Raw genomic sequence first — 26,857 nt, 5'->3', positions numbered from 1 at the left:
CAAACTAACCCATTAATTTTCATATTTAGAAAAAAGCTGGGCATATACTTCCATTCCTTGTTTCAGGCCTATTTCATCTTACTATACCCAGAGTTTGTAAAATAGAAACTGATACTGTTTTCTTGCATTCCTCTCTATATTTTGCTGTTCTAGAAGTAATTGGTTGCTATACATTACTCTAAATTCTTGCACCTCAAATCTAAGATAGGAAGGGCAGCCTGTCCTGTACAAGTTAATACTTGTACTTAACACAAGTAAGTGTCTTGCAGTCTCCGGGAATACTGGCCAAACCAACAGGAAGGACAGAAAAGATAAGCTGACCTCAGCTACCTCCTTCTTGACCCCTCCTCCGAACTGAAATGACAGTCCTCAAATGTAAGCAATCATAAATGCACCATTCTGTTGCATATCATATTTTTAGATCATAGTATTTCAGAACACATGGTGCAAAACTCTTAAGCAGATCTGAACTTTTTCCTTTGCAATTTTCTCTCTCTCACCATTTTTCTCCATTTCATAAGGGATGATGTGACCTGTCAGCATCAACCATACTTGTGATGTTCTCAGGGCTCATAAACTCAAGGATTAAGGCATTCTGTGCTAAATGCCTGGCTCCTTTCTATAACACAATTGTAAAGAAGAAAAGGAGGATGAAGAAATGAAGTGTACATGCCCAGATGAGCTATTCTTTCTCTCTGGCCTGACGATGGTTCATAAAGCATGCTATGGGGCGATTATAAAAGAATATGGCATACCACCTGTCTCCTGGCCAGAAATCCCATTTTACATTTAAAGGCATCTTAGGTTAACTGTCATTAATGTTTACAGCTGCCCATGGGATGTGGCTAAGTACACTACTATCACACATATTTTTCTGCAGTTATTTCCAGGTGTTTAAGGAAGAAGTCTAAATTTCTAAATGTGACGCAGTCCCCATTGCATCTCCCACATTAGTTACACTACCCTGGGCAAGTATAATTATCAATAAATTTGGAGCATCTGAGATATTATAGGAAAGACTTAATTACAAATCCTGGCAAAATACTAAAAAAAAAATAAATTAAAAAACCTTATCTACAAGTTATCAGACCCGACATACAAACTTGTGTATGCTTTTACCCTAAGTCTGTTTCACCAAGTGGTCGACTGAAAAGGTTGGGGTTTTTTTTTGTGATGTAGATACACATAAAGAAGTCAGGTCACACAACACTCAGCATTGTATTCTGTTGCCTTCTAACACATTAGCTTAAAAAACTAGCAAAATCTGTAACATCACTCTGATCCTAAAATTTAAGTGTAGTTAAGTGTACTATGCCACAAGGCATTTAAGAACAAGTCAGATTTAAAATGCAGGATGTCCAAGTAGATTTTTCCTTCAAACACTGTTTTACCTGATTTCCCTTTTGTGACCACCCCAGTGAAGAATAACTGCTTTAAGTATACAGCCGAGACAAGAACGGAAAGATTCTATAGATTAAATTGCTGCTAGAAGATGTTGTTCTGAAAGAATAAAATAGGAACTGAATTGAAAAAAAAAAAGGGAAATGCCACCCAGTCATGCTGAATATGAAAGTAATTAAAATACTTTAAAAAGAATAAAAACATGCAGAAGATAAAATTTACCTTTATCTAATGGTATCTTTGTTCACATCAATGTTCCTTTTGTTCTCTATTACACATTTAATCACTCTAAGACATCAACCATAACAGCAAAAACTCAACTACTGAACTGATAATTAAACACAGTAATATTTATAAGATGTTAGTTTATTCTGTAGATATGAACACTTAATTTAATGCACAAATACAATGAAAGTAAAATTTCTTTTTAAAGATCAGAGGAGTGCCATGCCAGTCACTCTTTAATTGAATAAAGCAGTAATTTTTGTTTTCAGAGAAGTAATATAATTTTAATAAAATGACGAAGATAGAATGCTATTAACAGAAGCAACAATCTTTAGTAATGACAATTGGCAATAGCATCCATATAAAGCTGCCATTTTTAAAGTACAGGATTTGTAGGCGACTGCATCAAAAGAGAAAAACTAACTTTTAAACATTATTTTTTTTAAGCAAAACATAGCGGAACAGTTTGGCACAAAAAAAAAAAAAAAAAAAAGGCAAGCTGAGTTTCCTCCACTAAAGTCTGCAATACCAGAAGTAAGCAGGATGAGAAGCAAGAGGTGATACTGCATTGCTACTGCCAGAGGTAGAAAAAGCAAAATAGACTAGGGGAGAAAGTAGAAGAAAACCTTGCAAGCCCAACCTCTAACTCTTATGCCACATTCTCTGAACAATCCAAAATATTTATCACTGTGATGACTGGTAAACAACACACGGGCAGAACACACATTCCAACTTTATTATTTCAGCTCACCAGAATCAATGTTGTCTGCAAATCAGCTACAACACCTATATAGCACAAGCTTTCAGTCCTATGGAGCTTCCATCTGGGTCTGACCAGGCAGTGAACCCTGTGAGAATCTCCCCACGTGCCCCGTATTTTGTTTCACTGGTGATCCTGGTGAAATCCTGAACTATTTTGAAGAGCAATAGATGGCATGGAGGGCAAGGGAGCAGGAATAAGAAATGAGGAAGGAAAATTAACTGAAAAGATCTGAATTTCAAATAATTTGCTTCTTTAGTGGTCACTCTCTATAAAGCCAATCACAAACTCATTCCACCAAGACATTTTCAGTCAGCTAGGATTCCTTCTTTTCACTTATTTATGAATTTATTTGAGTGTGTTCCATCAACTTGTGAATTCAAACTCAAAAAATGAGGAAAAAAAGCTCTGTTTCTCCTGTGGCTGTAAAAACTTGGCCTTGAATGCGCACACAGATTCTGAGCCCACAGAGAAAAGGAGACAAGTAATAGCTCTGACAGGCTATCCCAGAAATTTCTGCTTCAGAGTAGGAAATGTCCAGTTTTCAGTAAAATGAATCTGTGTATTTTTGTGTGCGTTACCAAAAATTCATTAAATGCGGATTTCTCTGGAAATCTGAGAAGCATGCAAAACAATAGGCAGACATGAATAAGAGAAGCCTTCCATCAATATTCACTTCTGAAAATAAGTTCTATTGAAAATAACAGAACAAAAAAGCATCAATATGATTGTACAGAGAAGGCAGAATGAACAGATACCGGCAAAATGTAAAATCAAGGCCTCTGAGTGGTTAATACTTAGTTTAAGTCACTTAAGATAAATGTGTTCATATGAATACATGCAAAAATACACTTGTGTTTTTATATTTTCAAATACAGGCCAAACCCAACTGGGATTTTTGCCTAAATAAAACTTGTCAGAGTTGGTCCAGTTATGCATGTGAAGTTACAATAGCCTAACATACTTTCAGAGTTTCAGATAACAGTGTTCCGAGATTCAAATAGCATTATGATAAAATTTGCCCCTTGGGCGTATGTCAGTTTAAATATCTGTTCTCATCAAGTTCTCAGTCTGCACTTGTTCTCAGTGGAGTGATTTAGGTTGAAAACATCTTTCAAACTGAACTTGATCTATGTTTTAACAGAAAGTAGCCTTCCTTATTCTTAAAGTCAAAAATCATAATTTCTTTGCCACCTGTTAAGCATAACTGTTTCTATTAACAGTGATGGCTGTTAAACAGCTACAGTTGCCAAAAGTAATCAATATACAGTGTATACTATACAACTGTATATTTACAATTGATACAAATATAAAATTGATTGTATATTTACCATCAAGGTATAAAAATTAGGGAAGCATTCTATAAATAGCACAGATACCTTGGAGTCCTTGTTTACATTTTCTATTAGAATACAACTTTTAATATTTTTGCAGTAAATATTAGAATATATTGGTTTTAAAATGCACCTATTTTTTTAACAGGACTGAATATTGTGCTTAACAGTTGATGCAATTTAACTGCATCAAAAATGTGGCTTTCTACATTTTATACTTTGTAGTGAGCTTAATAAACCAGAGACAAGGTTACTTTTAGATTCAATGGAAAAAATGAGGAGCTCGTCTACCATTTTAGAAATTTGGCTTGGTAAAGATTATTAAAATTATTTTAGATACCATGAAAACAATACTGTCATACATAATTTGCAGCAAATATGCAAGGAGGTTGATGGATATATGAGGAAACAATCTCTGTGAGCTAAAATGGGAGCCAGGTTTTCTTAACTAAGACTTCAGGGACACAATTTCATGAAAAACTAGCAAAATATTTAGTTAACTTGCGCTATAGAGAAGTTTTAACAGGGCTCATGTAACATGAAAGAAGAGGTTTAGGATGGAGCTCATATTCATTTGTTTTCTCTTATTGCAGTCCAAACCCTGGCCACTTAGCTTCATTCAGTTCTCCTTGAAGGGAGGCTCTGAATTAAGCACAAAATTGTTCCCCCCGCCCACTAAAAGGCACATAGTTAACAACTCCGGAGAAACAGCTTCCAGTAAACAGCAGTGAATCTACCATGAGGAAGCTGACTGTACATCCAACGGCCCTAAATCTTATCTTGGGCACATCTGATGTTTTTGCTTTCAATCATTCAGGAAAAAATCTACAACTATTTGAACAAAAGAAACATTTTCAAAATACATCTCTCCCAGATACATAACATCTAAATTATTGTATCAACTTAAAACAACTTCCAAAAGTAATGGTAAAGTGTTACTAATCCCTTTACAAGCACATCTGCACAATCCTGCAACTTGGCCATTTAAAGATGTAGTTATTATCACAACATATTACCCCCAAAACAATGTGTTAGTTTCATCCCAGGTGGCCTCAGGAACGCAGGCTGTGGATTTCCAGCCAGTGAGGAGGAAGGTGTGGGGAAGAACCACACAGCCTCTTTCCCTGTGAAGCAGCCCACTGCCAGCACGGTCCCCAACAGGCTCAGAGAGGCACAAGATGAGGCTACCAAGGACGTGATTTGATTTGCGTTTCCTGGAAGATCTCTGCTGTGCAAATCCTTAAGAATAACCAGCTGGAATGCAACATTCTTCCTCTAGAAAAAGAACAATAGTTCTGACATCTGTCTCTCTCAGGGTGTGGTAGGGAGAAAGCCCTTGCAAAAGAGCTGACCAAAGGAAGGTTTAAGGATCAGTTTGCTTGTGGCTGTGTTTGTGAAAAAGGCCTTGGACTAATGACCCTAAAATTAAAATGTTACAAGCTTGGAAACTTACAGTCTTTCACCCCAATATTACTTGCTCGGTTAAAGCATTTTAACTAACTACATCACTCCTTTACTCAAGGATAGATACAAAATAAAAGACAAAAGAATCTTGGCAGTTTTATTATGAAGAGGAGGTATTCTGTGAATCTTATTCTGTATGCAACATATCAATTTAAGATTGCGTTCACTTAGAAACTTAAAGGAAACATTTTGTACATAGAACATGACATGGCTAGTTTGGCTTTGCAAGGATTTTTGAAAGCTTCTGCTTACCTGAAGAAAAATCCACTTCGAAGTGTGATAAAGAGAAGCATTTTCTTGGCAAGGCACAGGTTTTGTCAGTAAAAACCCCTGTACCAGAAAGGTACTAAAAGGTACTAAAATGCTATTTTTCTTTTTATCTATACTAAAATTCTCACATAAAATTTTCCAACTAATTCTCAGAGTCTGGTACAGTACTTTCACAAAGCTTTTCTGACCACTTGTCATGATCACGTCTTTGAAAGCCTTCAGTAGATCCCATTTATCTGTATCTCTTGTTTCTACAATTAAGACTCACTATAAGTCAGTCCCATTCAATTTTCCATATTGAGGCTGTCCTTTTAGCAACGCCAGCTTCTGCTGCTACACGTATTCCAAATCGCTTTTCTGTTTCCTTTTATTCATCCACCCTAAGATGGTGTGTAAAATTATGGTTTCACCTCTCAAATCCTTCCTGAAGATACTTTTTGTTATAATGATGGCTAGGACTGTACACGTTGTAGGGGATGTCTGTAAAATTAAAGATACCTACCTTATAAAGCAAGGTATTAAAAACTAGCAAACTGAGGGACCTGAAGTGTCTAGGTGCACCAAAAGACACAAGTATTCCTTCCTCTTGCTTCTTTCTTAGGTTCTTTTCATTGTTACACCAACGTAGCTTGTTTCGATTAGCTTGGAAATTTTTAACGGATGTTTTCAATCCTATATTTGGATAACAACTAATATAAAAAGAACTCAGTTATGGTTCACATGCTCCAGTAAAAACACTAAAAGGCAGGGTTATTCCTTGCAAAAGCAAAATTTTGGCTATTGATTTACACAAGGATTATGTAAATACCACTACCCTTTCTATCCATTTGAGCAGCTCATGCATGGTCCAAATCCCCACCATAGAAGCCAACAGATAATAATACTGTAGTGTTACATACGAAACTACCTAAAGCCAAGCAAGCTAATAACTGTAGAGGCATTTTTTTCTAGTAGGGCAGAATTAATCTCATCATTTGTACTTAAGAGTGAGATCACAGTATCTTTAGTTAGATTTCCAAAGTTCCAAAAGATTCAGAACTGAAAATGAATGATTTTAAATTGTTCAGCTGTTAGGCACAATACTACTACTTATGTAGACAGCATTTTAAATATTCAACAATTTAAGACTATGCCTCAATGGCCACACAGCAGAACCTTCTGTTTTAATTACAGAAAATCACTTCCCCTATTACCACCTTTTGAAGTAGTGAATGGTGACTTGCTGTAATACTTTTTGGCACGGAAATACTTTGTAAGGTATTATAAGGTATTTTATTCACCAGTGGAAAGTAGTAACTATTTAACTGCACCCAAGACTATCCAGTTGTTCTGAACAGAAAAGACTAATACATTCAATTGAAACTGCAAAGAATTAAGGTGGCAGATGGTAATTACCAATATTGGAAATAAGCCTGGATAAAGGTGGTTGGAACTTCAGTTTAGTGTCTGATCTACAAGGTGTTGCATTCACAGTATAAAACTCTCTTGTGTCTAGATGGGAATGTGGCTCATTATGGACACATTAGAGAAAAAAATTACTTCTGCTAAAGCACAAATACCAACTTTTCTTGCACATTTCTTTTCCAAGAAAAGCCTTGATTAAGCCATGAGATAACCGTAGACCAGGATGGCATGTGTATCACCAGACGAAATTCCCTTTCCATCTGTCTGTACAGTGTCAGAGATGGAAGTCTGATTTCCATTTCATTATCTTTCAAATTGTTACTGATGAAGTTATGGCTATTCACTTGACATTTTATTCCACAATTTTAAGAACATGAGACATGGGATCGAATGCATGTGTCTGATCCTGAGTTTGTGCATGTGGAAGAGAGAGATAGAGAGGCTGTAAGTTAAACAAATAAATTCAGTTTGAGGTGTGAAGTTTTAGAAGTCCCCTGTGACCTAAAACACTTCAGCAACTCAAGTAAAATGATCCCTCTAGCATATGCTATTCCTGCCCTTTCACTAGAAGCAACTAACTCGGGGAGAAGAGAATGAAGGCCAGTTACACGTGCCATTTGACAACTTCAAAGCACTGACCACTACAATAAAATACGCAATACTCCAGTTGCATACATTGGACACTAGAAACCCAGTTTTAAAAGTGGTTATGTAAGTAAAACCACTAGATTCGGAAATCTTGCTTGCTGTTATCTGTTGACAATATTTAAGACTGTCCCAATAATAGACCATCCCTGTTTTTAAATAATGGAAGACATAAAAAAATTACGTGTGTGTTGGCTTTAATATCACAGTACATGGATCATACTCATGTCTGTAGATTAGAAATCTAGAGCTGATAAAAGACACTGAGAAAAAGCAAAATATCTACTCACAAATATGATATTTCTCTGCACTGATCACAAACATGCCAAAACACTTCATTTGTACATTCCTTTTCTATCAACGTATAAATCTAAATGTTGTAGTCATAGCAGGATGATTAGATGGCCAGGAGAAGTTACCGGTCTGAAGTAATAAAGGAAGGACTCTTACCATTCTATAATCTCTACTATGTTCACAAGTTTATCCTCATATTAAAACACTGAGCACGAAGTAATTGTTCTGAACTGCAATGTTTAGTCCACCCATTAGGTCTGAGACCAGCGTCACTATAAAACTGTCTGTCAAGGAGCATTCCCAGGATCCCAGACTGTGGTAGATATTAAACAGCTTCACCAAGTTTTCATTATTTTCATGAAAGTCACTTTTCTGTGTACCGGAGACTGTTTGTTTAGAATGGCTATAAAAACTGTAAATCTATGCACAACTGAGTGGGAGATGATGCTGGAAGTGTGGGATGCTTAATTACATACCAAGAGGAGATTATACAGGTTTTCTTCCTCCTTTTATACAAAGGTTTGTTTAACCACTTCAAACTCTGTTACCTTGAGCAATCTACTTTTTTGTGATTTTAGATTTACTTAATTAAACATATTTTTACCTCCTCTTCTAATATTCTTCAAATCCTTACTGCTTCTATCATTAACCTATTGACAGACAAGTCCACTACAGACTTAAGACAATCTTCCCATGAGTGCTTTTTACCTTAGACAACTAAGTCAATGTTCTAAGCATTAGGCCCAGTGCCTTAACCAGTTTCACGCTTATTTCATTTCATTCATGCTGGAATGGAAAAGTAGAAATGTTTTTCATTAATACAGCAATTATTCTGGAAAGGAACATGTCCGCAAGTACAGACTATGTATGTATTTCTAGAGTACACCATTACTCTTTTAACCTACCAGCCTTTAGGTTCTGATGTTATGCTCCGAACTGTTACACAAAAAACCTAAAACTTTACTTAAACATTTACTTGCAGAACAAAAATATCCAGATCCAAAAATTATAGTAATGAACTAACTGTCCAAATGCATGCTGGGAGTCGAATTTATAACTGACATATTCCATACAATTTTGAATGAAGGAGACTACCCACTATGGGCAAATGCTATTAAGATTTGGATACTTTTCAAGGATGTTAGTTACATGATTAACTTACAAACTCTTCATAAAGCATAAAACTTTTCCAACAAACTATGAGTGAAATAGATCAAGGTAATATTCAGGCAGTAACACTCACAGCCACTAGATAAGAAAGTTATAAGATGTTATTTTTCAGTATCGCTCTTCATTGTTTATTGAAAGCAATACTGTTCCAGTAAGCCTTTCCTGATGAAGAAGTGGCCCAATTATAGAGACTAGTTACAAAACAAGCAGTCTCAGACATCTCCAGGAGGTGAAAAAGCACAAGGTACACAAATATATGCAAACATTCCTCCTATTTGCCAGATAGTTTAGAATATTACTTACTATTTCCACCAGGAGAAACCCCCTACTGTGAGATGAGTGTCTTAAGATTCTGAAGGAAAGTCAGATGCATTGTGTGTCGTGATTACTACTCATATTGTTAGATCAGTACTTGTTGAAATGCACCATGGCAATACTGAGATTTATTTTTAAAGGTACTCCATTAAAAGGAGTGTGGCCAGCACATCAAGAGAGGTTATCCTCCCCCTCTGCTCTGCCCTAGTGAGACCACATTTGGAGTACTGTGTCCAGTTTTGGGCCCCCCAGTTTAAGAAGGATGTGGAACTACTTGAGCAAGTCCAGCAGAGAGCTACCAAGGTGATCAGGGGACTGGAGCATCTCCCTTATGAGGAAACACTGAGACACCTGTGTTTGTTCAGCCTGGAGAAGAGAAGACTGAGGGGGAATCTTATCAATACCTATAAATATCTAAAGGGAGGGTGTCAGGACGATGGGACTAGACTCTTTTCAGTGGTGCCAATGACAGGACGAGGGGCGATGGGCACAAGCTGGAACACAGGAAATTCCACCTCAATATGAGGAAAAACTTCGAGGGTGCCAGAGCAGGGGCACAGGCTGCCCAGGGAGGCTGTGGGGTCCCTTCCCTGGAAATATTCAGAACTTGCCTGGACGCAGTCCTGTGCCCCCTGCTCTGGGTGTGCCTGCTCAAGCAGGGGGGTTGGACAAGATGATCTCCAGAGGTCCCTTCCAACCCCTACCCTTCTGTGAGTCTGTGAAATCATTTTAGATCAGGGATTTTGTACATTTAGTATTTGGCAAGTCCTTCCAAATAATTGGGGTGGGGGGTGGGGAGAGAGAGAGAGAGAAACAGGAAAAATCTGTTCATAAATAATTGTAGTAGCATTGATTTGAGGGTATACCCTTACTAGTATCTAGAACTGATTGTAACGGATATGTCTACAACCGATGTTTGACTCATCTGACGTGAGAACTTTGGCTGCAAAAAGCCTTCCGATTCTCTCATGTTCTGTGCATAGTTGGATACCACATCTCAGCTCAGGGATGGCTACTAACAGCTTAGGTGAACTGAGGAACAGCTGCTTTTGCATGCATGATTCTGTGAGCAAAACCTCACTTATATCCTGCAATTTAAGCTGTATATAGTCACCATTGGTTTATTTATAAAAATTACAATATAATAGTACTTAAAGGAGATATCTCATTGTTTTTCTAAGATTGTACAGAGAATGAAATACATTAGAAGAGCTTAGGCATCAGAAATATTTAAAATCTCTTAAGTCTTCTATAGCAATCACTATAAACCACTATGAAACTAACATAAAATAAAAAAAAAATCATAAACAAAATCTGAATTCTTGAATACAAATGTTGACAATGTATTTCTAGAGTGCAGAATGTCCCTCTCTCCCTTCCACTCTCCATTGCTTGCATAAAAGATGCCATAGCGCTACAACAATGTGTTTAAAAAGTCCTAAGGGAAAAGTTTCCTAGTGTCTTTGAAATTCCTTCTTTTCCTATTTCTTTACAGTTTTCTAACACCAACACTGTTCCTGTAGTTTCTCAAACAAGGCAAAAAGTAAAATACCCTCTAGATATAATCTTTAGATTTTCTATTATACTTCCCAGGTTCCTTTTGGCTTTTGAAATAAATGCAAAATGAAATCTACAGTTATATTACCAACCGTATTTTAATTTTAGTTAACCTTTCAGCATGAAGAAGTAGATGGTATTTGACTGCACTATTGCCCATACTTACAAGAATCATATAGAAATATGATTTAATTGTCTGCTTGTGTTTTTATTTAACTGTAGGCACAAAAAAAAAGCATTGCTAAAGGCTCCTACCTCTATAAGAAAAACCACAGGGCAAGGAGCTACCACCTACCTGTATGAAAAATTTACTGCAACATAAACCATGCCTCCGTTTCTCCCTTTTCAATCAAATATTTGAATATAATTATTTAAAGCTAGGGATTCCATAATTTTCACAGCAAAATCAAGCTGGATTTTAGAACACTTTTTATGCGATAATTTTGATTAAGCAGTTAGACTTTTGGCCACGGATGAGTCAAGCCATTCAGAGATATAGGATCATATTATTGGCAGGGTAGAAACTTAACTTTGAGCTAGTCTGTTTACTTTAATAGGCCTAACTATGAAACCAAGTGTTGCTCCAACACCTACTTTCTAAATTAAGAGCTATGTGGCACAGGAGCTTTTTCCACCGCGCAAGTGATGAGGGATATGAGCTCAAATTGTGTCTCCTGCTTATAGGTCTATTCCTTTATTTTTGATTCATTGTTATCCTTGGCTCTTCCTCCACCATCTCCAAGATTATTCTTGCTATGTAGAATTATGGTAAGAAAACACCAGAACATTTAATGTAAACCTAGCCAAGAGTCACTCTACAAACTATGCTCTAGGAAGCACCGAATGTCAATGCAAAGAATTGTCTGGCATCAGAATCTGAAAGTCTACACAGCACAACCATCTCTGTTATTTCTAGAAACAGGGATCTTGAATTTGTCTATAAATTTCAGCCTGCTGCATGCCAAGATGTTAAGGGTTATTGGACTGCTCTGCTGCACATTCTTTGCTTAGAATGCTTTGGAAAAATCAACACTTTCCAGTGCACTCTCCCCCAACAACATTTGCTTGCTACTGATGGCAATGAAACATCATGGACCCTATGCCAGAAATTTCTATTGTGTGTAGTGTCCCTCCACTGCTTGCACCAATCTGAATAAGTATGTTTTCTTTTTAAAATGCTCTTACAAATATTAAGTTTAGCAACTGGTAAGTACTGTAGCCCTCTTTAATAATGAATATCCGCAAAATGATGATAGGTGTCAGTACCTTATTCTTAAAGTACTTGTATTCAACACATGCACTATTATGGAGGACTTAAACTCAGAGCAAAAAGATTTGTGTAAAAGGCATATGACCTTCTTCCCACTACAATAGCCATCCCCTAATTAAGCAATGCATCTGATAGTCATTAACAGGAATGAGATAATGAATCACTTTCTCTCTTCTTTGTTAATTTGCTGTAACCAAGCGGCTAATGGATGTCAGAGCTGAGTGATTGCACTGATTATAGTGATTTATAGTTGCAACAAAACAATTTAAAACCATTCTGATTATTCATGTTAAAGATGCTTTATGTTTTGTTTACTAAATGTTTTATGTTCCCCCTCATGCCCCTCTACGCACAACAAGACAGGTCTTCCTGGAAAACTTGAAAGTTTTTTTATTGTTTCAGAGTACGGCATTTCATTTTGTTTATTTAAAAAAAAAAAGTTTACCCAGTAGAAATGAAAAGCCTTAGGGTGGAAAGAAAACTTCAGCAGTGCCTAGTTCAAAAGAAGACGGAAATAAGAGGAAATCAGGCAAACTTCAAGCCACTTACCTTAGGGCTCCCAGTCCCTTCCTCATTCTCTGCAGACACATCAGTAGCCAGTATCTCTGCTTTGATGATATCCAGAGCCCTAAGAATCCAGCTGTGTTGCCGTTTGATTTGCCTCTGTAGTTCCTTCCATTGACTTGCAATCATCTGCAGCATGTCCTTCAGTCCTTCTCCAAAATGAAGGGGAAAAAAGTAAAAGCTGCAAACTCAACTGCCTCTTTAAATATTATTCCTTATTCAAAGAATTAGCAGGGTATTTAAAACAATAAATGCAACATGAATTTTAATGTATTTTCCCAGCGATAAATCCAAGCATTACTATCGTTCATACTGCAAAACAATGCTATAGGGTTAAAACATTTATTTTAGCCATCATGTTAAATTTCCATTATGTTTCAGCTCACAATTTCAGGAAAAGGAAAATCCCACATAAACTGTGATTTCTATGCAGTAGGGAACACTATGGCAATCTCACCTTCTAATATCTAGTCTTTATGTCAAAACATTTCATCATCTTCCAAATACATTTTTCTGACCTCCAACTCCTGTAAGTATTTTCTGTAGTTTACACATTACCATTTTCTAAGCATATGATGACACGCACTACCCTTCTCTGCTATGGCTTCTATACCTTTTGGGAACTATACACAGAAGTCACTAACTTCCTATAGTTTTCACATTAGACAGATCTGTCTGATGCTGCGAAACAGTAGAGGCACAATGTATAACATGATCAGAAAACACAGACCAAAGGATAACTTCAACCTGGATGAAAAGCATGCTAAGTAGGCCAAAATTAAGATGGCATTCCATAGCAGTATATGCTGATTAAAACCCTATTATCATACAAGTCACGCAAACATCTAAAAATATAGGGGGTGGTGGGAATAGGGAAAGGGAAATCAGTATATCTCTCCCCTCCTCTTGATTTAAGGCCTCTGCAGAAAAAGACAAGCCTAACCAAAGGAAAAAAGGTATTTTTAATTTTAATCTATTCCTCACAAATGTATTAAAATTGATGTAAAAATTAGTTTAAATAGCAAAATAAAGCTTTACCAATGCAATCACCCATGCAGAGTATGTAAAAATACATATATATTTGAAATCCTAATTCATTATCTTAATGTTATTTCCATAGCACCTACATCAAAGAATGTGTCAGTGTGAAGTTTTCAGTGATGTGATTTCAATTGAAACTCAGCTGAGCAGCAAGACCAAAATAAAATGAACAGACTATTTGCAGGCAGTATTTCATTTTATAAGTATCACTGCATTGTATGCAGTATATGAAACATTTATAAATCTTGAAGGTCAATCTGATAATGTAAATATTAATAATACATAAGGAAGTGAATATATGCAGTAATTTACAGCAATGCTTCTTCATTCTTTAATAGTCTGGAGACATAAAGACTTGCAATATTTCAGAAGGATTTACCTGATTTGTGAGATACAATAAGCTCAAGAAGTTGACGTCCTTCTTCTACCACTGCTTCTTTTAAAGCACAGTGGCTATCTACATTCAACTTAAAACTCTGGGGAAAAAAAAAAAAAAAAAGAAAAAAAATAGAGAAAAAACCTCAGTACCAGACATTGGAGAGGCAGTTATCATAAAACACACGTACAAAATTACTTGCTGCTTTTTATCAAGAACCACATCCCCATTTACCCAATAGCCAAACTAATTTGCGATACTAAAAGCTATTGATATTTTGGGTCTGGGCTCAAAATGTTTCCATTAGATCAGCAAAGTGCATCTGTGTTGAAACAGCTGACAAATCCAGAAATTCATTAGGTTTTATGAAAAGTCACAACCCGTAGGCTACATCTGGAGTAACAGTGTTCTATAAAATACACTAAATTTATGCCACCACATATGAGCTCTGTTTTTTTTCAGATTTCTTTGAAATGTTGGTGGTAGCACTATTTATGAAGCCATAAAAAAATTACAGCATTGAATATATTGGCCTTATGTGCACTCATACAAATCTATTAATACTGTGTTTCTGAGTTAACTCTCATATCCGTTTTCAAAGAACAAATCAAACTGCCTTAGATCTCTGCATTCTTAATTTGCAAAGCAAGTGTGTCTTATCCTTTTTTGCACTAATATTTTCATAGTTTACAAAGGAACCCCACTTTAACAGTGCTTAAAATATTTTGTTCCGTTTTAAAATTTATTTTTTTTATTTTTAAAAATTGTATTAATATCTAACAATAGAGAGAGGAACTGGAAACATGATCTACTATATGTTATGCCATTTCAGATGCCACTGATAACTTGCATAAATTTGTGAATTATTTGTTAGAGCTTCTCACTCATACTTGTGCATAAGAAAGAGAAAAAAGAATACAATAAAGGGGTACTTGCTGTATTTAATCATAAATCATGTGCAGCCCTGAACACACATATGCAACTCTTTTTCTCTTTGAAATGTCCACAGAATGAATGAAAACAATATTTGACCCCTTGGAAGAAAAGAGTTTTGCCTTCTCTTGGGAATGAGTTAACTAGCAGAGATGAAAGGAGATGTCGCAAGTGCACATTTGTAGCTTCTGTTTTTTATAAAATTCATTTATACTTCTCCAAATACTAGTGACCATTTTAGTACTCAAGTAGCAGACACCACAAAATACTCAAAAGCCGTCACTTCTTAGGGAAGCAACCATATCCTTTCTTTCCTAACTCCTGCAGTCAGGCTGATTGGCGTAGCAGAAAATAATATTGCCAGAACTGTAATAAAATGATGTTCTTTTACTGTATTTGTCATGGTTGAAAGAGGCATGCTGCTCAGGCAGACTCTTAACAGTTTTTCAGGCAGCAGCGTACCTGACAGTTAGTGACAGAATGTTTTTGAGAATTCTCCATTCAAATAAAGAGCAATAAACAGGAATTTTGCTCCCTTCAGCATTTTGTCTAGCCCAATTTTCCTTGTATGGGCATCCGAACACACTGTTTTGTACCAGCTGTCAAACAACTGGGTCATCCAAGAGAAGTTAAAAAGGAAAAAGGATGCCTAGTTTATGTCTGGCCATTTCTTAAATCTAGAGCTTTATGAACCCAAATCTAGAAGTTCTTTTTCCTTCATAAGAGCATGTCTGAACAAGACTGACAATATTTAATTTACTGTTTACTTAAAACAGGCTTGTACTGAATAGTTTGTAATCATGCACTTCACAGGAAATGCACTATGCCTGTGCCTCACACAGCAAAAGAGAACCTAAAGGACCTGAGAGTAGGTTGTGTAATTTCATATAATTGAAGTTGAGTATAGATGCAGCTGGATGTGGCAGTGTCTCGAGATGATGTGGATGTGTTTGATAGGAAAATTGGAAAAGATGAGGTATTCTTTTTCATTAGGAAAAAAAAAAAGAGAGTTGCTGTCCTAGAAAAGATTCATTTAACATAACACACCAGACACTACAATACAGCTTGATTTTCAGGTGCACCTATTAACCAGTAATAATGTTAAACTGAAGAAGCAAAATATGATGAATAAAGATGGGGCCAAACTTTTGGGTTTTGACTAGAGATATTCTCCTTGTGCAAAATTCTGATTTTTATGGATGTATTATGCGTGGCACAAATACCGTGAACATACATGAAATTTAGCAGAAATAAACTCTTATCAGCACACAGGTATCAAAAGGAGGGAACCATTCGCATAAGTATAAATACAAACAGAAGAGAAGGAAATTGTCAGCTGATGTAGCGAAGTACGAGTTTTGGCTTTAGAATTATATACATATATATAATTCCTTACGGGTGCTAATTTCCTAAGAAAAAGGAAAAAATGGACAAGGAACACTGGAAAGAGTAGCCCTCAATCAGTGCATCAGTGCTTATGGCTCCTCATACCTGTGGGGCTGAAAATGTGGCACATGAAAACAGCAGACAGAGTTGAAGATGTAGTAAGCATTGCATGTATATACAATGGAGAGATGCAAATTTGCACTGCTAAAGATAAAACCAGCCCAAATATTTGGATGGAGGAGGACCGCCAAACACAGAGGTCCTCTCCCATCCTGGATATTTCCCATTCCCTACGGTTTTCTTATTGCATTTGGAAAATTGTAACTCTAACAGCGTGTGACCCAGGTACCCTGCTCCCCTCCTCCTCTGATCTTCCCTGATAATGAATGGAGCCTTTGCATCTGAAGAGAGGAAAGGAGAAGAGGAGGGAAGTCAATTAATCAAAGCCATTTTTCCAGACACATTTGCAGCTATGGAGCAGCCTAAATATCACACATGAGCACATACACATTATGGAAAATGCATGTGCATTGGCCTGACAGCAGCTTTTTAAACAACACATTAATGTCATCTATAGCACTACAGTGTATGTAATGTAGTTTACAAGCTGCAACAAGCAAAATTTCCTTATGAAGTCCTCCACTCTTTTCCCAGTCACCATGCACCTATATATAAATATGAACTGTTGTTATTTAGCAAGAAAGGAAAAGTCAGGCAGGAATCATGCAGTTTTATTAAAGCTACAGATCTGTAAATAAACAGGGAATAAAGACTCCAAAAGTGTAAGTACAAAGCCCCAGGAGCGCTATCTTCTGCCGGCTGCAAGAGGCAAAGGAACCGAGCCTTCACAAAATGAAGCTGTCCCCTGACTTTAGGGAAACCGATTGATCCATTGGACAACAATACTGTGGGACCTCCATGGGGATAGAAGCAGCACCTCCTGATCTGTACTGGGCACTGAACTCACTAAAAGTAAGAGAGCACTTTTCCAGCATATAATAATCTCTCCCTCTCAGCTTATTTGTCTGTACAACTGTGGATGAGGAAAAGTATATGAAAAAACATTTCTTTGAAGTGCCCCATAGGACTTATTTTATAGGTGTAGATACTTAAAACGTAGAAAGCTTCTATTGTGTAGGTATCCTACAGTACGTACCTATTGAGCTCCGATACGCAACCTTTCACTATTCTGCAACCCTCTGTTCTTAGCAAATCCTTGTAATTTGGTAAAACACAACCTGGGTCTTGACCTATTCATATCTGTAGTAATGACAGTCAACTATTAAATATTTTTGTTTCCAGCGGCACACAGACCTTGTATAAGCATGGGGTTTTTTTATGTCATGACATGTCCAACTAATTATTTCCAGTGTACTTTGTGTCTCTGAAACACAGATAAGCAACTAGGTATTATGTGAACCTACAATATGTACATAAATATAGATTAGTTTAAATAACACAGAAGTTTACACCTATTGCCAGATTAAGATACTGGGTTAAAATAAATATTTTCATTTTCGCAACCATACTATCAGCATGTGTGGCATACTGGGGTACCCCTGAGACCTAATTTTCTTGAGGTTCATTTTTGATGTGTTTAAATACCTTTGAGAAAAATATCACTGCTTCTAGGGCATTTATTTTTTTAGAGCAATGGTACAGACAATTAAAATTATGTCAGTTGCCTATGATTTTAGAACTTGAAATAGAAAGCTTAATTTAAAATTTCCTAATAGTCATTTGCATTTTTGGAGAAAACTACAATATCACTAAAATATAGACTTCTATATTTAGGTACAGTTGAAAGCATATTTTGGCTGAGCATGTAGCATTTTTATCTATAACACTCATAGTGACATATATAATTCAATTGTGAAATTTAGAGTGATGGGAACAGTTTCTGGTAGAAAAGAAACAGGATTCTTTGACCGAGACAGTCCTGGAAGGATAACCAAACGCCCACAAACATTATCAGCAATGTTATGTTTTGGATAGGGAAACAGTTTCAACACACAGCAAAGTTCTAAGAAAATGGAGCAACAAATGCGTATGACTTATTTATTAAATATATTCTTTATCCCAATAATGTCCAAGAAAAAAAAATGTTGAAAATTTTATTAAAAAAAAAAAATTACCACGTTTCATTTGTCTTAAAGGGAATATGACTTAAAACAGTTCCTGAAAATTTATTCTTATATTCTTAATATAGAGTTACTTTTGCAACTGTACTGGTCCTGGCAGAGTTACCTCCCAACAGTTTGCTATGACAAAATACCAAGATATGAAGTACTGAATTCAACTTTTGGTTATGGAATGGTAGCTGTCTATGTTTTTTCTTTTCTTTTTTTTTTTTCTTGAGTTCTGACCACACAGGAGTCTCTGTTTGGTCACTGCCTAGTATTTACATATTCCAGTTAATAACCTAATAAGCATGTAATAATGTGGTGGTATTTTCATACTCCTGAACACTACCTACCAATGACATTTAGTAAATCAAAAAAATAACCAACATGTAAGCTGCCCTTATATTAATATGGAAATGGTCATATATTCAGCATTCTAACAACATAATACTAAATACATAATTAATTGGTCAATCGTTCTATAAAATGATCCTATCTTCTATGAAATAGTGCTTTTCACACATTACATCTACAAATATATCATCAAACTATTCGACTTTTTAACAATCGTGAAACATCTTATCTAGGGAAGCCTCACATTTTTCATCAGGGATATAAAGCCTACTCAGTATTAGAAGTCACTAGGACATTTACCTGGGAATTAAATGTTTCATGTGAAACAGTTCCAGTCAATGTCTCCTCTGTTCATGTTTTCCATAAAACCTAGGTGACTGTAAAGAATTTTCTTTTAAGCTGTATTTCTATCTGAGTGACACTCCACCTGTTAAACAGAACATGGGCACTAGGGAAATGCTTTATGCAGCTCCATAGCCAAGGCTGATTTTTACCACAATAGCAGGGATTCTACTTTCACTTTTTAAGGAGAACATGGTGAATCCTCCTCTGAGGCCGTAGCACCCACTAAGGGTCTTTTACTTCTCTCCCCAAGACCAGAACATACCCTCCCAATTATCACCAACTGCTAAGCCAATCTCTAATGCCTAATGCAATATGACCATCATTTTCCTTAGATGAACCACACATTATTTCTTTCTGTAACCAATGAGAGCTGGTAGATCTTTTTAAGATTGAATAGCTAGTGGAAAGAAGATGTGGTCTTCTACCCCCTGCAACAATGAGAAAGCTTTAAAAGACAATAATTTCTTGGGTTTCTCTGGGGGTAATCCCTTCCACTGGCATCTGTAGGGACATAAGAATGGGCCAAATAACAATATCTCTGTCTATGTTGATTCACAATATCAGTTTATAATCTAAAATGCCTTTAAAATTGACAACTGATCTGGGAATCTCACTAGTGAAATCCCATAATTCATCATCATCATGCTGGCGCTGTGCCGCCATAGATGTAGATCAGATGTAAGATGGTTTGACTGCTCAGACAATTTCTTTGTGTAAGTTTATCATTCATTTAAACATAAAATTAACTGAACATTCTGAGTTCAAAATGTTTAGTAATGAGATAATTATAGCAATCCCAGGAATGACTTTACCTTCTGATCACTGATATGCATTCTCCACCTTTCAGTTGATCTGAATGTACTTTTTGCCTGGGAGGACCAAACAGATTTATGAAGAGACAAAAGTGTGGGAGTTTATTGAACAGCAAACAAAATATGTTTAAAGGTGGAAATGGTGGAAGATTATAAGAAATAAACAAGACTGACTAAAGGATGATTAAAAGAAAGGGCCATTACTATCTACTTATATTCCAAGAATCTGAACACCAAGGAGAAAGAAGACTTATTAGCATAACACAGTATCAGAGGGTACAGTAGATGGGACTAATGGAATTAAATTAAGGAAGAGAAAATTTAAGATAAATACCAGTGAAATTTCCCCCAAAAGTCAGATCTATTAGTCTGTGTAATAATCTCCTGAGGGAAACAGTAAAAGCCCTGATCCCTTGAGACCTTTAAATCTAGTCTGGATAGAAACGTAGGAGTGGGGACTGCAATGTAATGGGCTGACAGAGAAGTAGCCTAGGTCTTTAACATGCCACAGAATTTGTGATGGGCCAGCAAAACTAAATACAAAGGGGCAGTCTCTACCCCAGTAGTCTTACAGTAATTCACACTTTTGTAAAACCACCTCACCCCTCTCTCTGCTGTCACAGCTTCTGCCATTCCAGTATTAGGCAACCAACGTTTTTTCCCTTTGTTACCTCTTAAACATGAATAGCACAATCTTCCTCACATTAAATACTTTAGGTCCCCCAATTTCTGCTTGTCATTCCTCATTGTGTATGTTATCTCTTAGGTAATTTAGACAAGTTTTGAATGCATAATTTTAGATGTGGAGAAAAAGGATAGTTAGTCCAGCTCTCCAGGAAGCTTATTTTGTGGCTTTAGTTTAGAGGCATAGAGGCTATTTCTGCAGATATTTTATGTTTCAAACTCATGTAAATTCTTCGGCTGCCAACTCTAATTTCTTTTCTGTGTTTCACTACAGAAATTTCTCTTTGCTTTTGCCTCTCTAAACATTTTACATTGTTAAAGAAAAAGTTAATGTGAAGCTTACTAAACTGAATCTCAGTTTGTTTATTATCAAGAGACAACGAGGGACAGAGAACACAGCCAGGAAAGCACATGGGCAAAATGGCTATACAATGAAGCAACTGCTAAGTTGCCGTAAGCATGGTGACCTGCACAGCCAGTCCACCATATATAATTTTCCTTGACCATTTCTTGTCTTCTTGAGATATTCAGGAAGTAATCTGTAGAAGTCACAGTCTTCTGACTCCTTTTTCTATCAAGACAACATTTGCCTGGCTGATCTTACACGTTTCTAGGTACACTTCTTCCACCTGGAGCCCCACCACGCCCAAATGCTATCTCATCAACATATGCCTAAGCTGTATCGTCCTACCACATGCAGTAAAAAGCCAACCAAGAGAAAAGAGCTTTCCAACCCAGATAAATTCATGGGGCATAGCTGCATTGGCAACTATGGAGTTACTAAGGGAGAAAAAACATATACATATATATTATTTAAATATAAATTTACTAATTTACAGATTAAAAAGCACTCACTGGCACTAAATAATACTATGTAGTTTTAGATAAATCCTTGAAGGTTCTTAGTTCTATTAAAATTTCAGGGGAATACGAGGGAGATGTAATTTGCTTTTTATATGTATACAGATACAAGGTTTTATGCAATTTAAAAGTGAACTAAAATGCCTTCTTAGCAAAGTATATCTAATAAACTGAGATCGCAAATTAATAACCCAATTCATCTGTAGAATTAAGAAACAAAAAAAAAAATATCATAGGAGATGCAAAGAAAAACATTTACCAATCAAGACCTGAATTTTCTGTATTTCTGCTGAAAGATTTGGCATTGCAAACATCAAAACACAGACAGCAATTGTATAACTTCTAGTACTTCAAGTGTGAATGATATTATGCCTCTGAGACATATAGCACAGAACCCATGGGAGTGGACCACAGCTCTTGGCAGGTAAGTAAAAGCAAATGTAGTTTAAATGTTGCTGAAAGTGTGCTTGTTTGTCCTTTGAGATCCTGGAATTATATTCTTTTAATTATTTTCAATCTCAGAATTTTTTAAAAAATAAATTTCACTTTCAGAAACAAATTACAGACTGTATCTATATTGACCATACCAGCATATTAAAATTTCAGGCAATAGCATACATTTTAATAGACATAAAAATTACAATTAACAGAGTTCCTACATAAGCATTATGCAGTTTATTAATAAAATAAACATTACTTTAAAACAACATTTTTAAAGGTGTTTCAAAAGTTGTTACAATGATAAATTAGTGTAAAGAGCATGACCAAGTCGTCAGTGACTATTCTGCAATTGCTATAAAGCTTCTAAGTCGGAGCTTATATGAAGTATTTTTTCACTGAAATCTCCTGATCAAGTTAATTGAGAACATTTTATAATGGCAGTTTGATGTCATTATATTATTATAGGCACTAAATCCCCTGCATGCAAACAATTTCTTCTGCATACAGTGGACCCAGTGGAATCCCTAACCTTCACCGCTCAAACTTATAGTATCTGTGTTTTGGGATACCTCAGCACCCAAGAGTTTTACAGTTTCAGGTATTGAGACTTGAGAGGGGATGAACACTTGTAACACTGCCAAATCAAGTTACCCTGCCTCGTTCAGCTTCACCCACCAGTGCAAATGAACTTAAACATATATCAAAGTCTGAACAATCCGGGTTTTAATGTGCTCTGTGACAGCGCTTGGCCATGTTTTGTAAGAACACTATATGAGATATGTAACACACACCCAGAGGAATATATCACCCTCCATATTCTTGCATGTAAAAGAACACTGTGTTGTAAGGATCTCATTGCTTCCTCCTCCAAAGCAACAAGCATTAGCTTAAAAGCATCCTGGATATTTATGAAAATAAAATTCTATTTTTAAAAAAAAATCTCAAACATTATTAATTAAAAAAAACCCAATAACAAAGCAATACAGTTGTCCTTGAGAAATAGGGTCTGGAAAGCAAGTCTTACGAGGAGCGGTTGAGGGAACTGGGGTTGTTTAGTCTGGACAAGAGGAGGCTGAGGGGGGACCACATCGCTCTCTACAACTACCTGAAAGGAGGTTGTAGGTCTCTTCTCCCAAGTTACTAGGGATAGAATGAGAGAAAATGGCTTCAAGCTGTGTTAGGGGAGGTTTAGATTGGGTATTAGGAAAAATTTCTACATGGAAAGAGTGGTCAGACATTGGAACAGGCTGCCCAGAGAGATGGTGGAGTCACCATCCCTGGAGGTATTTAAAAGACGTGTAGACGTGCCACTTCAGGGCAGTGTTTAGGAGGCATGGTAGCGTTGGGTTGACGGTTGGACTTGACGATCCTAGAGGTCTTTTCCAACCTCAATGATTCTATGATTCTATAGATCAAACTTGTTCATACACTGTATTTTCATACATTTAGATCAAAAAACTTCAAAACCCTCACAAGCAATAGAGTTTAGATTTTGGAAATTACAATTTTTCCCTTCTCCTTCAGTACAAGAAGCGGAGCTACTTTAGGATGATGTTCTAACATGCTTTGCCTCTGGTTTAATGCCTCCTCTTTCTAGAGATAGCTGCAGCTCTCAGAACTAGAAAAGCTGGGACATCCTCCTGTGGAGCTAGTTAACAACTAATATCTTACAGGCAGGCCCAACAGTGCTAACTTCTATTATGAGGTCCTATCCTCTTCTGATGTACAACTATGTAAACCTGGGCAGGTGGCAAAGAGCAGAAAAAGAGCCCTGGGAAGGTTTGAACCAATCAAAAAGCAAAGTAAATGCAATATCTTTTTTTTTTTTTCTTCACACCTGTACAAAGTACCTACACATGGTTAGGTATCTACAAATTTTGAAGACAAGTTTAGAAAAAAGTAGTACTCTTAACAGTATCCAAGCCATTCAGTCTCTGGGAAAGTTATTAAGAAATTATTGCTTATGCTACAGGCTTGCACAAAATAGACCTCCTGAGTGGGACTGTGTGGTAATAGGTGGTAGCAACAGCGTGGGAGGACAGTAAATGGACAGTCCCTTCCTTCATTAAAAACACACATAGTAATAACCGATCTCTATCACAACAGATCTACGTCTGTGATGCTGGGAGCATAAGCATGGCCCACTTCTTACAAAGAAAGATGCGTGTCAGCTCTTCTTCATTGCATGACCTTATGGGAAACAATTTTAGATCAAGTGCAGTATTTCTTTATTGGTCAGAACAAGAGTACTGTCATTAGCAGGATATATACCTGGATTTTCTCTTATATACCTGATTTTTCTCTTATTTAGTAACTAAAAAAAAGTCACTGAAATTCAAAAGAACAGTCCAAACAGTTTAGATTTTTCCCACTGCCAGCAACTGTACACTCTCTGGCTCCAGACTATAACACAGGTAGAGTCAAATGTATTAAATGTCAGCAACATTTCTTTCTGATGTTCCCAGGCACATTAACTCAAGAAACAGATAGAGGTTATTGCGTTTTAAAAGATTTTAAAAGCTGAATAATAGTCACAACTGACAGTATACATGCATTCCTTTGTTTAAGGTTGATGTCTTACTTCCTATTAAGTCCTTTTATTTGCCTGTGTTATTTGAAATCTCTTGGGTTTAGTCTATATCTCTGACTAGTATATTCTGCAGACTGCTTCCTATATAAGAGGACATACATTCAGGAACCATGCATACTCAAAATACCTTTCAAGATAACAGCATAAAATTCCAAAATTCAAACTAACAATAGCCTAAACAGATTCAAACCAAAGTCCTTAGAGAAGCAAGAGATTAGTCCACTCATGGTGCTCAGACTCTTTAGCACCATCATCCTGCAGATACTGTTGTGTACTTTGAAGAAGAAACCTAAATTGCTGCCATAGACATTGGAAATGCCCATATAGCAAAAGCACAGTACATAACTTAGCTATTTCAGAGGCTTTAATACCTTTAATAAAATTACTGTTACCACCGCTACCACAAAGACAGCCAGTACATTAGCCCAAGGCATGTGTACTTAGCTTTATTTTCAGTGAGAACAGGTATTTAATACTTCTCTAAACTGACATATTTCAGAAAATGAGATTTTTCCAGGGAGGTGAGAATGGTTTGGGTTTTTTTGGACATAGCAGATGATCAGTTATCATGAGATATTCCAGAAGCATCATTACTTCATCCATACAATTTCTTAAATGTGAAAATACAATCTATTTTCTGTATGAAAGCATTTGCTGTTTACAGCTAAGAAAGTGCTGAGCCACTATGTGGCCAGAACAATTTACACTGGACACAGGAAAATTCTTATTTCATTTCTCTTTAGATCATAAACTCTCAAAACTCTCATGTCTCACGAAGAATATGGTTTTGGAATGTTGATGACATCTAAACTTCCTATACAGAAGAGAAGTAAAGGCTAGTGTAAATCAACTTGTGTAATTTGTTTTGAAATACTAGTGATACATTATGATATTTTTAAGACCGTAGCATGTAAAGTAAATACAGTGACTGAGAAAGTTAATACCATGGAAAAAATCTGGGCTACAGGGCACTTTAATGTGGCGCAAAGCTTGCAACTTAATTGAGGCAAAAATTACAGACGGATCATACAATTTATTTGAAAGGAAAACAAAAAAATTCTGATTCATGGAAATGATCATTTAGCATATCCAAACAACACTTTGTACTGCAATGACTCCATGCAATCCTAGCCACTTGTACTTTCTACAGACCAATATTTGCTATTCTAGTTTCAACTAAACAAACATATATTTTTGCCTAAAAAAAAACCCAAACAAATAACCCTGGTGTGAACAATTAATTATTTCAAGGAGGCCATCCTTCTCCATTCTTCCCATGAGTGACAAACAATACCTCTCTGTGGTATCTGGAGAAACAGGACACCACTGGCTGCCATCTTTTCCAAGGATATCTTATATCTGCATTTACAATGAGATTAAAATGAAACATTGAGAGCAGCCCTGAGAAGGACTTTGGGGTACTGGTGGATGTAAAGCTGCTCATGAGCCAGCAATGTGCACTCGCAGCCCAGAAGGCCAACGGTATCCTGGGCTACATCAAAAGCAGCGTGGCCAGCAGGTCAAGGGAGGTGATTCTGCCCCTCTTCTCCACTTTGGTGAGACCCCACCTGGAGTACTGCATCCAGCTCTGGGGTCCTCAGTACAGGAAAGACACGGACCTGTTGAAGCACGTCCAGAGGAGGGCCACAAAAGTGATCTGAGGGCTGAAGCACCTCTCCTATGAGGACAGGCTGAGACAGTTGGGGTTGTTCAGCCTGGAGAAGGGAAGGCTGTGGGAGACCTTACTGAGGCCTTCCAGTACTTAAAGAGGGCTTGTAAGAAAGACGAGGACAGACTTTTTAGCAGGCCCTGTTGCAACAGGACAAGGGGTAATGGTTTTAAACTAAAAGAGGGTAGATTCAGACCAGATATAAAGAAGAACTTTACAATAAGGGTGGTGAAACACTGGAACAGGTTGCCCAGAGAGGTGGTTGATGCCCCATCCCTAGAGACATTCAAGCTCAGATTGGATGGGACTCTGAGCAACCTGATCTAGTCGAAGATGTCCCTGTTCCCTGCAGGGGGGCTGGACTAGATGACCTTTAAAGGTCCCTTCCAACCTAATCTATTCTACAATTCCATGATTTTCACCCCTCCAAATTGCAAACTTAAATGTAGGCAGGTTACAGCCACAGTCTTACTTAAAAAGGCAACAGACACTTTGAAAGAAAGTACAGCATCATGGGAACCTTTGACCATTCTTAGCTGGTTTTGAAGAAAAAACGCAAAATCTATCAT

The 26,857-nt window shown here is 36.7% G+C and overlaps 1 protein-coding gene across 3 annotated transcripts in view; it reads right to left on the bottom strand.

Moving 5' to 3' along the window:
• The window catches only part of AKAP6 (A-kinase anchoring protein 6), a 237,152-nt gene that overhangs the window by 134,775 nt on the left and 75,520 nt on the right, over positions 1-26,857 (bottom strand). For 2 of the 3 annotated variants that reach the window (XM_064460237.1, XM_064460235.1), the window contains exons 6-7: positions 14,094-14,190; positions 12,659-12,825 (exon numbers count right to left, since the gene is read on the bottom strand). In XM_064460237.1, the coding sequence (XP_064316307.1) occupies positions 12,659-12,825; positions 14,094-14,190 (264 nt within the window). The remainder of the gene's footprint in view (positions 1-12,658; positions 12,826-14,093; positions 14,191-26,857) is intronic. The other variant, XM_064460236.1, reaches the window with a different exon arrangement.

The sequence above is a fragment of the Phalacrocorax carbo genome, chromosome 9 (genome assembly GCF_963921805.1).
Source record: "Phalacrocorax carbo chromosome 9, bPhaCar2.1, whole genome shotgun sequence".
In the NCBI taxonomy this organism is placed as follows: Eukaryota; Metazoa; Chordata; class Aves; order Suliformes; family Phalacrocoracidae; genus Phalacrocorax; species Phalacrocorax carbo.
Note: the sequence above shows the minus strand (reverse complement) of the source record. Positions and strands in the feature narration are given on the sequence as shown.